The sequence below is a fragment of the Marmota marmota genome, unplaced genomic scaffold (assembly GCF_001458135.2).
Source record: "Marmota marmota marmota unplaced genomic scaffold, marMar, whole genome shotgun sequence".
NCBI lineage: Eukaryota > Metazoa > Chordata > Mammalia > Rodentia > Sciuridae > Marmota > Marmota marmota.
In genome coordinates this window covers 11,090,570-11,103,866 of record NW_026000185.1, presented here as the reverse complement: position 1 = coordinate 11,103,866, position 13,297 = coordinate 11,090,570, and the positions used below count along the sequence as shown (strand labels likewise).

Sequence of the window (13,297 nt, the reverse complement as noted above, 5' to 3'; positions counted from 1 at the left end):
GAACTGATAACAACACAAAACCAGCCCTACCCACACGTGAATTCCGCCCTGTCTCCTGGAAGTCCCATCAAATTCCCTCTCCCTCATGGAAAAATCCATGCGTCCTTGTCAATATCCCTGGTCTATCTATTAGTCTGTGCCTGTTAAAACACCTGCGTGATTCTCCTGATTGAACAGAATGCAATCTTTAACATGTGGGCTTTTGGGGTGTTTTTTATTTTTTTAATCTTTGTAACAGACTTTTACCTTTTTCTGAAAATCGTCTTTTTTCTAATAATGTAGGAAGATTTGAGTATTTTCCCATATGCTATAGTTTGGAGATGGAAAATGTCCCTCAAAGGCTCGTGGGTCAAAGGCTCTGTTGCCAGTGAGGCCCTATTGAGAGGTGGTAGAACCTTTAAGAGGTGGAGCCCAAGGGAAGGAAGTTACACCTTGGCACTGTGACCTTGAACGAGGCATTGAGACCCCACCCTTTCCTCTTTCTTCTTCCTCTCGCTGATTCCTGGCCACCAGGAGGTAAAGCTTTGGCTTCTGCCATTATATTCTGCCTCACCATAATCCCAAAAGCACTGGATCTAACCAACCATGGGCTAAAACCTCTGAAACCTTGTGTCTAAATAAGACTTTATTCCTTTAAGTTTCTTACCTCAGGTACTTTGTCACAGTGACAGAAAGCTGATACGCCATATATCCTCAAATATGCCTTTGTCTCCCGTCCCCTGGCCCATTACTACTATAGGTGAATTCCTACGGCAACTAACAGTGGTCATATAGCAGACTGTTTCTTTTGGAAATGCATTAGCTAGTGGATAATTGCCTTTTCTAAATACAGTTTATTGTATTTATTTATTTTTTCAGAAAAGGAGCTAAATCAAAGGAGGTTAGCCCACCAAATACAAGTTACACGTCTTTCTGTGATAACACTTTGAACAATCATTGCAAATCAAATAATAATAGCATCAGTATCTTTTGCATTCAGAAAAGCATATCTGACTAGGACAACAAGATACCTGGGTTCAACTGGTTTTTTCCAGGCACAATGACAGGTTTGTAATCTTAGATTTAATTATCTACTTTACTGAGAGCTTCAGGTGTTGGCCATCATGGTTGGGTATGAAAAACCCTTTATTAGGACAGAATTTTTTTTTCAACTTAACTTTTTTTTTTTTTTTGACTCTGTAGGACAAATGGGTTCAAGTTCATTTCTGCCTCTGCCTAGCCCTGGTGGGGGGCGGGGGCGGGGGAACTGCCCAGCCCTGGGGAAAATCATGTACCCTGGGACTGGGAGTTTCTAATCCATTAAAAAGGGAGGTGGAGAAATGGATTAATTGTTTTAAAAGTGACTCAGGGGATTCTCTATGCAGCCAGACCCAGGAATCACCTGTCTATCCCAGTGGGAGCCCTAGAGAAGTGACTGAGGTAAATGCAGACAGATGTGTGAACAGGGTCCTCCGTCCTCCGTAAGGGAGATGAGAGACTCCTGGCTCTTTAAGCACGCCTGCACCTCCTCAGCACACCTCTGCAATGAAGAATTTATCCAAGAACATTAAAGAACAATGCGTTCTTTCTCTTCCCGCACTTCATCAGAAGAAATGCCCATTTCCGGGGCAGGGATGCTGCTCAGTGGTAGGACACTTGCCTAGCATACCCAAGTCCCATCCCCAGCACCGCAGACCAAAAGAAAAAGGAAAGAAATAACCCCGGGGTGCTTGGCTCTGCTGGCCCCTGTGCACTCCTAGAAGTGGAGATTAAAAAAGAGGAGCCAGTCAGTCCCTAGAAATGGATAATGTTCCAGAGAAACCCTGAAGCCGGTGTTCTCTGGATGACTCAGGGACCCTCCTTGGGGGAGCAGAGCGCAGGGCTGTCGTGGGGAGGGTGTTTCTAGTCATCTACCTGGAGCACTTCCTGTGTTCTAAGTGAAAGTGACAATTTCTCCTTCACTTCAGCTTGTCATAAGCAGGGGACTTCCTGGGCAGGAATGCCTGGAGGAGAATGGAATCCATTTTTTTGCATGGGGAGTTTTCTTCATGCTCCAGGAAACTCAGAACTGTGTTTCTCTGGGCTTCATCCTGAGCACATCCAACAGTTTTGATTGGCAGGGCTTTGTGTGTGTGAACAGAAAACTGCAAGACCTCAGCAGGACCGGGGAGCAGAGACCTGGGAGCAGAGATGCAGAGAGTGGGCGGGAACCTTCTTTGGGATTAGAAAGTACCCACATCCAAAACCGGAGGACTAAGGGCTGGGGGTGCAGCTCACAGTGGTAGGGGTTGCTCAGCACACACTCTAGGTTTGAGCCCCAGCACTGGAGAATAAAACAAAATAAAACCCTCAAGTATGTGCATCAAAAAGGAAATTAGGAGTTGTTCAACGACTCTTGACAGGGGCAGTTTTGCCCTTCTAGGGAATATATGGCAATGGCTGGAGGTATTTTTGGTTGTCACACGTGGGCGGGGGTGGGGTGCTATTGACATCTAGTGGGCAGAGGACAGAGATGCTGCTAAGCATCCTAAGGAGCACAAGACACCCGCCCACAACAGACCTGTCTAGCCCCAAATGTCAATGCCGATGATGCAGAACTTGAGAAAGATGAACTTGGACTAGATGAACTCCAAATTTCCTTCCAACCCCAAGACATCATGATGTTAAATGCAACTTCCGGTCCCAAATAAGAAGCCTGCTGCTGGGCTGAGGTTGCAGGTAGGTGGCACAGCACTTGCCCGGCATTCCCGAGGCCCTGGGTTCCATCCCCAGCACCAAAGATTAGAGCTAAAAGAAAAGGCTATTGCTATGGACCGATCTGGGTCCCCCATCTGGATTCATATGTTGAAGCACTAATTCCCCAATGTGAGCACATTCAGAGACAGGGCATCTAGGGAGGAAATTAAGGTTGAATGAGCTCATAAATCCATCTAATAAGACTGATGTTTTTTGGTTTTTTTTTTTTCGGTACCGGGGATTGAACTCAGAGGCACTTGACCACTGAGCCACACCCCCAGCCTTGTTTTGTATTTTATTTAGAGACAGGGTCTCACTGAGTTGCTTAGTGCCTCGTTTTTGCTGAGGCTGGCTTTGAACTCACGATTCTCCTGTCTCAGCCTCCAGAGCCCCTGGGATTACTGGCCTGCACCACCCATCGGCAGATTGGTGTTCTTAGAAGAGACACCACAGTTTGTTTTCTCTCACCCTCTGCCTTCCCTGCAACTCCTCTCCTGCCCCTCTCTCCTCAACATATGCACCAGACACCACACAAGCACACAATGAGAACACAGCCTTCTCCAAGCCAAAGAAGCCTCAGAATGAAATCTCCTGGGCCAGCACCTTGGACTTTCCAGCCTCCAGAACCGTGAGAAATAAATGCCTATTGCTTACACCTCCCAGTCTAGGGCCCTTCCTTATGCAGCCTGAGCTGACTAATGCACCTCTTTGCTGCCCATTGTTGGTAATTGCCATGGCTGACATCTTCTCGTGGTTTACTATGTGCTAGGCACTGTGCTAAGCATCAGCTACACCTCACCACACTCCTCAACACACCCCTAAGAAATGGGAATTTCGGTGATCAAGGCAGAGGGATAAATGAAAGACCAGAGAGGTTACACAACTTACCTAAGATCAACCAGTCAGTAAGTGGGAGAAGCAGGCTTTGAACCAAGGCAGGCTGATCCCTACTGAAGAATTCATGTATTTATTTAATGACTACAAGAGACCATCTTCCCACACTGTCTCTCCATATACTAAAAATCATAAACTTCCAGGGAAGACAGGAAAGTGGGAAAATTGCCAGAAAATGTGGAAGTCAAAAATCACTGTGTCTTCCTCAAAAAGCTAAATATAGACTTACCATATGACCAGAATTTGCACTTCCAGGTATAAGCCCAAAATACTTAAAAACAAGCACTCGGGAGCTGGGGGTGCAGCTCTGTGGTAAAATGTGTGCTTAGCATTTGGGAGATCTGGACCCCATCCCCAGCACTGCAAAACAATGACAAAGACTCAAACCAGTACGTACCCATCAGTATTTATAGCAGCATTTCTCACAATGGCCAAAAGGTAGGGAAAACCCAACTGTCCATCCACAGAAAAATGGATAAACAGAGGGTGGTCTACTCATAAAAGGAATATCACTTAGTCAGAAGAAGGAATGAGGTACTGACACGTTCAACTACCCCGAGGCACCTTGAAAACATCTTGCTAAGTGAAACAAGACAGACCCGAAAGGTCACATGACTGTGAGTGTCATATATAAAATATCCTGGGCAGGTAGATCCCGAGATGGAAAGTAGTGATTTCCTAAGACTTGGGGAAGGAACATGATGGGGTCCAGGACACGCTACCCCAAAAGCTGGCATCTTAGCATTTGAGAAAATAGCAGAAATAGGATTCCCACCCCAAGACCCTCATGGGACAATTGTCCTGCTCTATGCCCAAAAGGAAGAAATGTCGCACATACATGCCCAAAAGAATCAGAACTAAAGGTCTTGCTAAGTTCCTTCCAGTTTATTCCCATTATATCATCCCCTTTAGTCCCTCGTACTGGAGGTATCTGCACAGCTGTCCATACAAATATGCACATTGCCCTTTTCTTTGGGTTTCCACTTCCAAAGGTTCTCGTGTCATCCAAAACCCCAAATGCTCCCAAATCTGAAATCTTCTGGCACTGACCTGACGCGACAAGTGGAAAATTCTACATCTGACCTCACATGATGGGTCACATTCAAAACACAGGTGCACCAAAAATATTATAATCAGTTGCCTTCAGGCTGGGTGTATAAGGCACATATCAAAAAAAAAAATGAATTTGGCATTCAGTCTTGGGTCCCCTTCCCAAGGCATCTCATTATGTAAAGGCAAATATTCCAAAATCTGAAAAAAAAAAAAATCCCAAATCTGAGATATTTCTGGTCCCAAATATATTGAACAAGGAATATTCAACCTGTATTAAATAAATCTGTCTTGCCTTTCTTTTGTTAATCTGTGTTTTTTGTCAGAGGGATCTCAACCATGAACCCAGCAGCTGATGAAGAAAAGGAGCCTGTTTCCTACAGGGACTGCTTAGCAGGTGCGGGGTTTCCTTTGGGCTGAAGAAATGTCTTGGAACTAGGCAGAGGTAAGGGCTGTACAGCATTGTAAATGTACTCAACACTAGTAAATCGTCCACCTTAAAACAGTTGGCGGTTAATTTTGTGTATTGAATATGGTACTTCATTCTTCTGGTTATTATTATTTTATCTCAGTAGAGAAGCCAAATGAAGCTAACCTCAGCCCACCTCTGGGTAAGCCTTTGAGAAGTAACAAAGGACTGATCCCTAGGAAAATGGGCCTCTCTGCTCCTGGAATCCAGCCCAGACACCCGGGACCCCAGCTGGCTGCTCTTGAGGATGTCCTGCGCACGGGTTGTAACCACCAGGATGTGCTCCGGGGCCACTTTGCTGTCTATTTAAAGAGGATAAAGATGGATGGATCCTGCAGCCGTGGACAGCTGGTCGCCGGCACTCCCAGACAGGGAGACAGAGATCAAGACAGAAAGCAAGGATTTGGTCCTGAAAAAAATGAGATCCTATTATATACATTTCCTGGGTCTCATTTGTCTCCCTCAGTGATCCTCCAAGACAACTATTGCTCTCATTTTTTTGTTTTTAAGGTGGTGCTGGGAATTGAATCCACCACAGCCTTGTACATGCCGGTCAAGGGCTCTACCGCTGAGCTACGTCCCCAGATCTAATTTGTTCCTTTTTAACAATGGCATATCCTCTCACAGCGGAGGAACAATGACTTTCTTGAGCATTCTTCTAATAGGTCTGTACTTAGGGCCCAGCTTATTTTGCACGTAGATCTTTGTGTACAAGTGCTTTTCAACACATAGAGGCCTATACTCTGTATATTCTGTTTTGTTTTTTGTTTTTTCCTTCAGATCAGATGAATCTTTCACCTTTTCATAAGGGCTAAAATCCCAGGGGTGAGACTGCTGACTCAAAGCAAACAAGCATTTTAAATTTTAAGAGATGCTGCCTGAGCCAGGTGCAGTGGCACACGCCTGTAATCCCAGCAACTGGGGAGGCTGAAGCAGGAGGATCACGAGTTCAAAGCCAGCCTCAGCAATTTAGCAAGTCCCTAAGCAACTCAGCGAGACCCTGTCTCTAATAATAATATATATGTATGTATGTGTGTGGAGGGGGTATATATATATATATATATATCGTGCATATGAGGGGGTGTGGCTGGGGATGACAACATTTAGCTAAGAGGGCAAAATGTCCTGGATCCTGTTCAATCCCCAGTATGAAATAAATAAATAAGAGATGCTATGTGATTGCTTTCCAATAAAGATCACTCCATTTGCCCACTGATACTGTCTCAAATGAGCTTCTCTGCCTGAAATTAGAATGTCTTTTAAATGGACCAGTCTATTAACTGTGGCTTGTCGGGTTCTTTGTTTGTTTGTTTGTTTGTTTGTTTAATGGTTCCAAAACACCGCTGACTATGAACAGTGCCCCTCACCTGTGCTGGTATCTGAGAATCAAGGAGATGGGCCCATGCAATACACCTGGCCCAGCCCTCTCACCTCCTAGGGTTCTGACCGTGGTATCTGTTCCTGTTACTTTGTACCTGATCTGAAAGTCTTGCATCTTTCCTTCAAAGGAAGCGGGTTCCTCTAACTGCAGCATCAGGAGCAAAGCATGCAAACCAGACAAGGGGGTGATTCAGACCAACCGAGATGCTCCCTAACTTTATTTTTTTTCTACAATTTTGAAGGTTTACAAAACAAAATGAAAGCATTTGGCACCTCAACTCTGAATTATCAAGTCAGCAACTGTCCATTGAATGAGAAGCTTCTAAGTGCTTCTTGTGTGATACACACTGGGCGTCCAGCTTCCAGCAATGAATGGGATGCCGGGGCTCAATGCATCCACAGCAAGACTGAAGTAAATAGCCCATAAAACTTGGTTTGACCCTATGAAGATTCATTGTCTCTGAGACAATGGCCTTTGAGGCCAGCAAAAACTCGTCTGTCAGCAAAACAACTGAATTAATCTCTTGACAACATTTAGCTAAGAGGGCAAAATGTCCTGGATCCAGTTTCACAAGGACTGGAAGAGATAACAGAACCTTTGGGGGCCTTGGATTTGCAGCACTGCAAACAGGAACTATTCTCAATAGACCTTAAGTCACCTGAAGTGCCAGGCATGGTGGGGCACAGCAGTAATCCCAGCGGCTTGGAAGGCTGAGGCAGGAGGATCCCAAGTTCAAAGCCAGCCTCAGCAACTAAGTGAGGCCCTAAGCAACTTAGTGAGACCCTGTCTCAAAATAAAAAGGGGTGGGGATGTGGCTTGGTGTTAAGCACCCTTGTGTTCAATCCCTAGTATCAAAAAAAAAAAAAAATCAGCTAAAGCCAGAGATCATACACACCCTGCTCAAAGAGCTACTGTACTCTTGAGAGGGCGGCACAACACCTGGCCTAGAAGGGCCGTCAGTAAATACGTATGGGGCAGATAAATGGATGGAAGGATTAATAGAAGAATGAATGACTTACCTGTTTGGGAATTTTTTATGAACAGAATAATTCCTGCTGTCCACTATAGTCATTTTCCACCTTGGATTTAGCGAACCTAAGGTGACACTGCTCTTCAATGACAGGGCCGCCTCTCACTCAGACTTTGATCACCTGTTCCTTCCACCCAGTCCAGGAGGCCTTTCTTAACAAACGTTAACAGCTAAACTGAGCTGAACCTTAACACCGTCAGCATCAATGCTATTCAGGGCCCCATAAGTCATGCTTTGCCATCCTCATTTTACTCATTTTACAGATGAGGTCACTGAGGTTTATGGATGTTAGGCCAGTCGCCCAAGATCACAGTGCTGGGCAGCAGCAGAGGGTGGGCTGGAACACAATCAAAGACTCCTGAGGGTGGGGTCTGGGCCTTCTCTGGCTCTGGACCCCTGAAGCTAGCACATAGCAATGCTCGAAGGCTGTTCAGCAAGCGAGCAGCGAAGGAATGAATGGATCGGATGCTGGGCCTCTTCGGGGGACCTCTTGAGAGGTGCTCTGAGAGGCTACACCAAAGGAGAGCCTCTATCTGTACTGGCCTCCAACCCTCGTGCTCATCCAGGGAGCCAGCCGGTGGTTCACCAGACACTCCTGCAAAAGCCAACAGACCCAGATCTCTCTATGCCGAGAGGAAAAGAAACAGCAAAGCAAAACAAACAAACAACAACAAAAAAAAAACCCAGTACGTGGACTCTGGCCTTTGGAACCTCCACCCGCCTGCCCAATGCTGGCAGCTCACCTGAGATGCCCTTCTCTTCCCTCTCCGCCCTCTGAGACTCTGTTTAGTCCTCAGGCCCAACACCAGCACATTCCTCTGAGCTGCTGGCCTGGAGCCTCCAGTGTCCCCAGCCCCTGGAACACCACCTGGCATTTTGAAGACACTCAACACCTATCTGCTCCAGGCATACATGGGAGTGGTGATGAGTGTCATCTTTCACCATGTGTTTTTATATTTCAGATGAACCTGAATCTTTTATAGTAGTTTTTGTTTGTTTGAATATTTTATAGTAATTTTTTGGTTTTGTTTTTTTTTTTTTTCTGTGCTAGGATTAAACCTGGGGCTTCATGCATGCTAGGTAAGTGTTCAACCACTGAGCTACACTCCCAGCCCACATATGTTACTTTTATAATAAGAAAAAAGGAAGGATGCTAAAACAAAATAATAAAATGAGTCTATTTAATCCAACAGATGAAAATAATACAAAACCTTCCCCAAGAATCTTTTCTGTAGATCGCCAGTCGTTGACATTACTTCTGTCATCACACTGTTTATTAAGTCTGAAACATGGACCAGCTTAATAATCTACTTGCTAGTCAGCACACGTCCTTGGACTTTTAAATACCAGGCATCTCCCCCTGGGCTTACGGAAAGATTGACACCTGGGTTTTCCACTCTATTTCAATCTCCTTCTCACAGTGCATTTATTTCTACCTCAATACTGATAAGGATGGTATTTCCCCCTGTGGTATCCTCTCTCCACTGGGCCACCCTCTCCCCTACTTCTCCTGCCCCAGAATCTTGATCATGCTTTAAGGTGCATTCAATCGATGAAGAAATGACCGCAACCATAGATAACTGTATCGTTTAAAAGCCCTGAGTTGTTATTGCTGTTGTTGTTTTCAAAAGACACCTTGTCTTTTCGTCTCCCTCAATTAATTACACTTGGATGAAAGCTTTCTTTTTATATATCTCAACACTCTGAATTGTCACTATACATTTTCCAACTCTGTTTAAAAAAAAAAAAAAACTCACTGCTAATCAGAAAGTGCTGTCAAAGGTGGATGAGAGCAATGTCTCAGAATCTGTCTCAAACAAGAAAATACTAGATGGCTCCCCAGGGTTCAAAAACCTTTCCCCACATAGTCCCACGAGGAAGGCAGTGTATAGACAATCAATACCCAGAATTTGCAAATAAATGGCAGCAATGAAAAGCTGTGCCTGTTAACCTCAGAATAATCTCTGCAAAATGCTGTTGGGTGCTGTCCAATCGTGTCCTGCCTGGCATTTTGAAGCACTCGATACCTGTCCACTGATACCTGTTCACCGAATGAATAAACGGAAGTGGTGATGATGGTTCTCTTTCTCCTTTCACTTGTATATTTCAGATGAACTTGAATCTTTTATCATGACCTTCATTTATTGTTCACTGAGCATGGCACATGGGTGCCATGCACAGTGCTAAATGTCCTAGTGCATTGTCTCATTCAATCTTCCAAGTGCCCGTTACTATTATTATCCCATCTTACAGATGAAACAACTGGTGGAGACCCTCATAGTCTTCCCACGGTGATAAAGCTACCAAGGGACAGAGCTGGTTTGAACTCAGTTCGCCTGACTTCAAAGCTCCCATTCTCTGTTACTATCCTATAGAACATCGCGTATCTCTTATTTTAAAAACTAGAGTTGACATGAAAGGCAGCAGTTAATAAAACGTTAACTAAAAACAACCAGTTCTGCAATCTTTCTTCTCTTTTCAATCCTTTTTAATTTATGTGTATTCAATGTTCAGCATAAAATATTTAAACGTGAGGAAGTCAGACAAAGCATGACTTCTTTTTAAGAGGGCTTTTCTATTCTCTGGCATCACATTGGCTGAGCAATTGCTATGCCACAGAATCAATAGTACTAGTTTTCACACATCATTAATAAATAAATGGAGGTTCCCAGATGTGATGGAAGGGATTCATCATCCCCTGGGAATTGAGACTTCCAAAGATGCCACTTGAATCGAATTTATGTCTGGTTGCAGACAAGAGTCCAGAGACCCACACTTTAACAGATTCAAGATTCCAAAGTGGGACCCTGGATTAGTGCTTTAAGAAGATTTCAAACTTGAATAGGGGAAAGTGGGGGGAAAAACAGATTTGGGGATCCATGCAAAAGTAGATCAGAAACTCGGGTCTCATATTGGGCCAAGAAACAAGTATCAGAGTCCTTGATGATTTGAAAGCCTTTTGGCCAGACTTTTAATAGTTTGCAGCTTAGGACTGAGAAGCACAAAAATTTCAGGGGCTAAAATGACATAAATTGATGCTTGTGGCAATTTTCCTGTGTGCTTGAAATTTTCCCAAATAAAATGGTCAGAAAATAAAAGGCAGTAAGAGAGAGAGATTAGGAAAATGACCCACACTTTTGTTGTAGCCCAGGGTCTTGCTTTATGTAATTCCTTGGTAAGAATAAAGGCAAGTTCCTTGAATAGATTTAGTAGTAAAGGAAGCAACCGGTATGTAGCGAGCACTTCCCTTGAGCTCTACGTACGCGATCTCATTTAACATTCACATGAAGCCATAAGGTAGGTCTAAGTATGATCTCCATTTTCGGAAAACAGAGGCAAGGTGAGGCTTAGAATTGTGCCTAAAGTCACACTGTCAGCAAGAGGTAGCACGAGGATTCAGACCAGGGCTTCTACTCTGCATGGACCCAGCATTCTTTCCAGGCCCCTGTAAGCTGCAGAGACGTACAGGGCTGCTACACATAAAATCACTGACCATATCCTGGGACTCTCTCGACAGATTTAAGAAGGTTCCTGAAAATGCAAAAACAATAAACCTTCATGCTGAGAGTCTGGGGTCCAACAAGCATGAGTCCAAACCCTGGCTTTGCTACTCAACAATCATGTCATCTAACAAGCTCCAGGGTTTTCATCCATGCCAGGGGGAATTCATGATGCCAGAAGAGGTTGTTGTGGAGATTAAATGAGATGATGCTTTAAAGTTCTTAGGGCATGATAATCTGGGAGGGGAGCAGCCATTGTTGACATCATTTTGAGCTTGTAGGAAACAGACACTCTCACCCCTGAGGTTGCACCAAAGCACCAAAACCAAAGGGTTTGGAAAGGATGAAACAGGAGAAGGAAGGAGTGGGCATAAAACCAAGAAGAAAAGGAAAGAGATTCAAAGCACTGTGTATCCCTCATAGCAGGTGAGGAACTAATACATGTGATTGTGATTTCAACTTGAACCCATCAAAATACAGCTGAGCCATCCTAGGAAGATTTCCTTACATTGTAATTACAGAAAAACACACATACACACACAATTTTTCACCCAGGTAAAGACGGGAGAAGAGCTTATACACAATACTTCAGTCCAACATAACTCGGATTGGTGCTAGGGCAGAGCGCTGAACACAGTTACCCAGAGCAGGGTCCCAGAGGAGGCAAGAGGGCCTTTCTCAGCCTGGCAGGAGGCACCCGGGCTAGGGCAAGTCTCTATCCACAACTGGGGACACTGGGAAGTCCCTGCCCTCCCTGGGGCTTGCAGGGAGGGCTGGTAACCCTGGAAGCCCTGAGGCTGCTCCTGCACTTTGAGAGCAGGAGTTTCAACTATTGTGTACTATTAATTAGAAACAAATATCCTTCGTTAATTTGGAAATGTTGCTGACACCAAACACCCCAGAAGAGAGAACCAGTAAACTCAGCCCTTTGATTTCAGAACCGCCTTCTAGGGCTGTACCCAAACCAGACTGTAATTGAATCCAGGGAGAAAGGAGGAGGTGTGATCAGTTAGCCTCCCCCTAACCTTTGCCCCTCCCCTCCGACACAGGAGTAGTCTGAAGAAGAAATGCTGGGGATTTCAGGTGTGCCGGGAACCTCGCGCCGGTGAAAGCAAGCAGAAACCCAGCGGACACTCCCCCCCTCTCCAGGGACGTGGGCGCTTTCCAGGATGGCCCTCCGGCTCCTGCGCCCTAGTGCATCCCAGCGCCCTAACGCAACCCGGGCGGAGGAAGCACCCTCCTCCTCCGACTGCAGGAAAGACCTTCCTTCCCAGGAGGAGATGCCAGCTGAGGGATCTGGGACTCCCAAGTCCACCCCAGGCTCCTGGCTTAGGGGCCAGGCGATTGCCCAAGCCTCCCGGTGAAGCCCAGTCTGAAGGATCCCCCCTTTTGTTCACCCGGAGAGCGCGGCGCGGCGCTGCGCATCCCTCTGCGCTGAAAGCCGGGCTGCGGGGGGGTGCCTCCCGGGGGGCGCGTCCCTGGGTCAGCTGCTGGCACGCCACCCGCTCCTGCGACCCCGGGCTCCAGCTCTCGGATCCCCAGCACCCGTGCCCTATTACTCACTTCTCCCCAGTCCCTCCGCTTTCCATGCTGTCTCCTCCACCGCCCCATAGCGCCTCAGAGGCTTTTCAGCTTCCAGATGGATGGATAAAGATTGCTTTAACTCCATCGCTGATCCCCGCGGGCAGGTCGACGGGTCCCCCTTTACTCCATCCCCGCCGCGGGTTGCAGGGAGGGAGGCGGCTCCAGCCAGCAGCGTTTTAAGGGGCCGGGCGCTCGTGACGCGGCTCCATCTCTTCCGCCGCCAGCGCCCGGGAGCGCCGACTGGTACCCAGGAGGGGGGAGGGATGCAGAGCACATGCGCAATGGAGGTTTAGGGGGAAAGCTTGGGGGCAGGGTAGGGAGAAAGAGGGACAGATGATAAACTCTAAGAAGAACAACAAAAAAATAAAACCAACCCCAAAGAAGTAAGAACGAGGCTCCTGATCATTCTGGAGAGGGTGGTGTTGCGCTGCATGGGTCTGGCACTGTGGGTGGTATGCGATCTGTCAGTGGGATGCTAGGTTTTGAGTGGGATTGGTGAGCCCGTCTCTATCTGTGGGCGATGGATCCATCTTTGTAGGGAGTATGGACAAGCGTGAGTGTGGACCCAGATCTGTGGGTTCTGTGGGTCTTCGGGGAAATCTCTGGGTTTTTGCATCCGTGTGCATACTTTGAATATGAGATGGGACATGGATGCTTGTGTTGACTCCTCATTC

General features: G+C 46.2%; 1 protein-coding gene across 2 annotated transcripts in view; it reads right to left on the bottom strand.

Annotated features, from left to right (window-relative positions):
* Bmerb1 (bMERB domain containing 1) overlaps positions 1–12,861 on the bottom strand; it is an 85,477-nt gene extending 72,616 nt beyond the window's left edge. Inside the window, exon 1 of one of the 2 annotated variants that reach the window (XM_048789543.1) lies at positions 12,603–12,861. In XM_048789543.1, the coding sequence (XP_048645500.1) occupies positions 12,603–12,708 (106 nt within the window). In that variant the 5' untranslated portion in view covers positions 12,709–12,861. The remainder of the gene's footprint in view (positions 1–12,602) is intronic. The other variant, XM_015491090.2, reaches the window with a different exon arrangement.
* Positions 12,862–13,297: the final 436 nt, after the last annotated feature.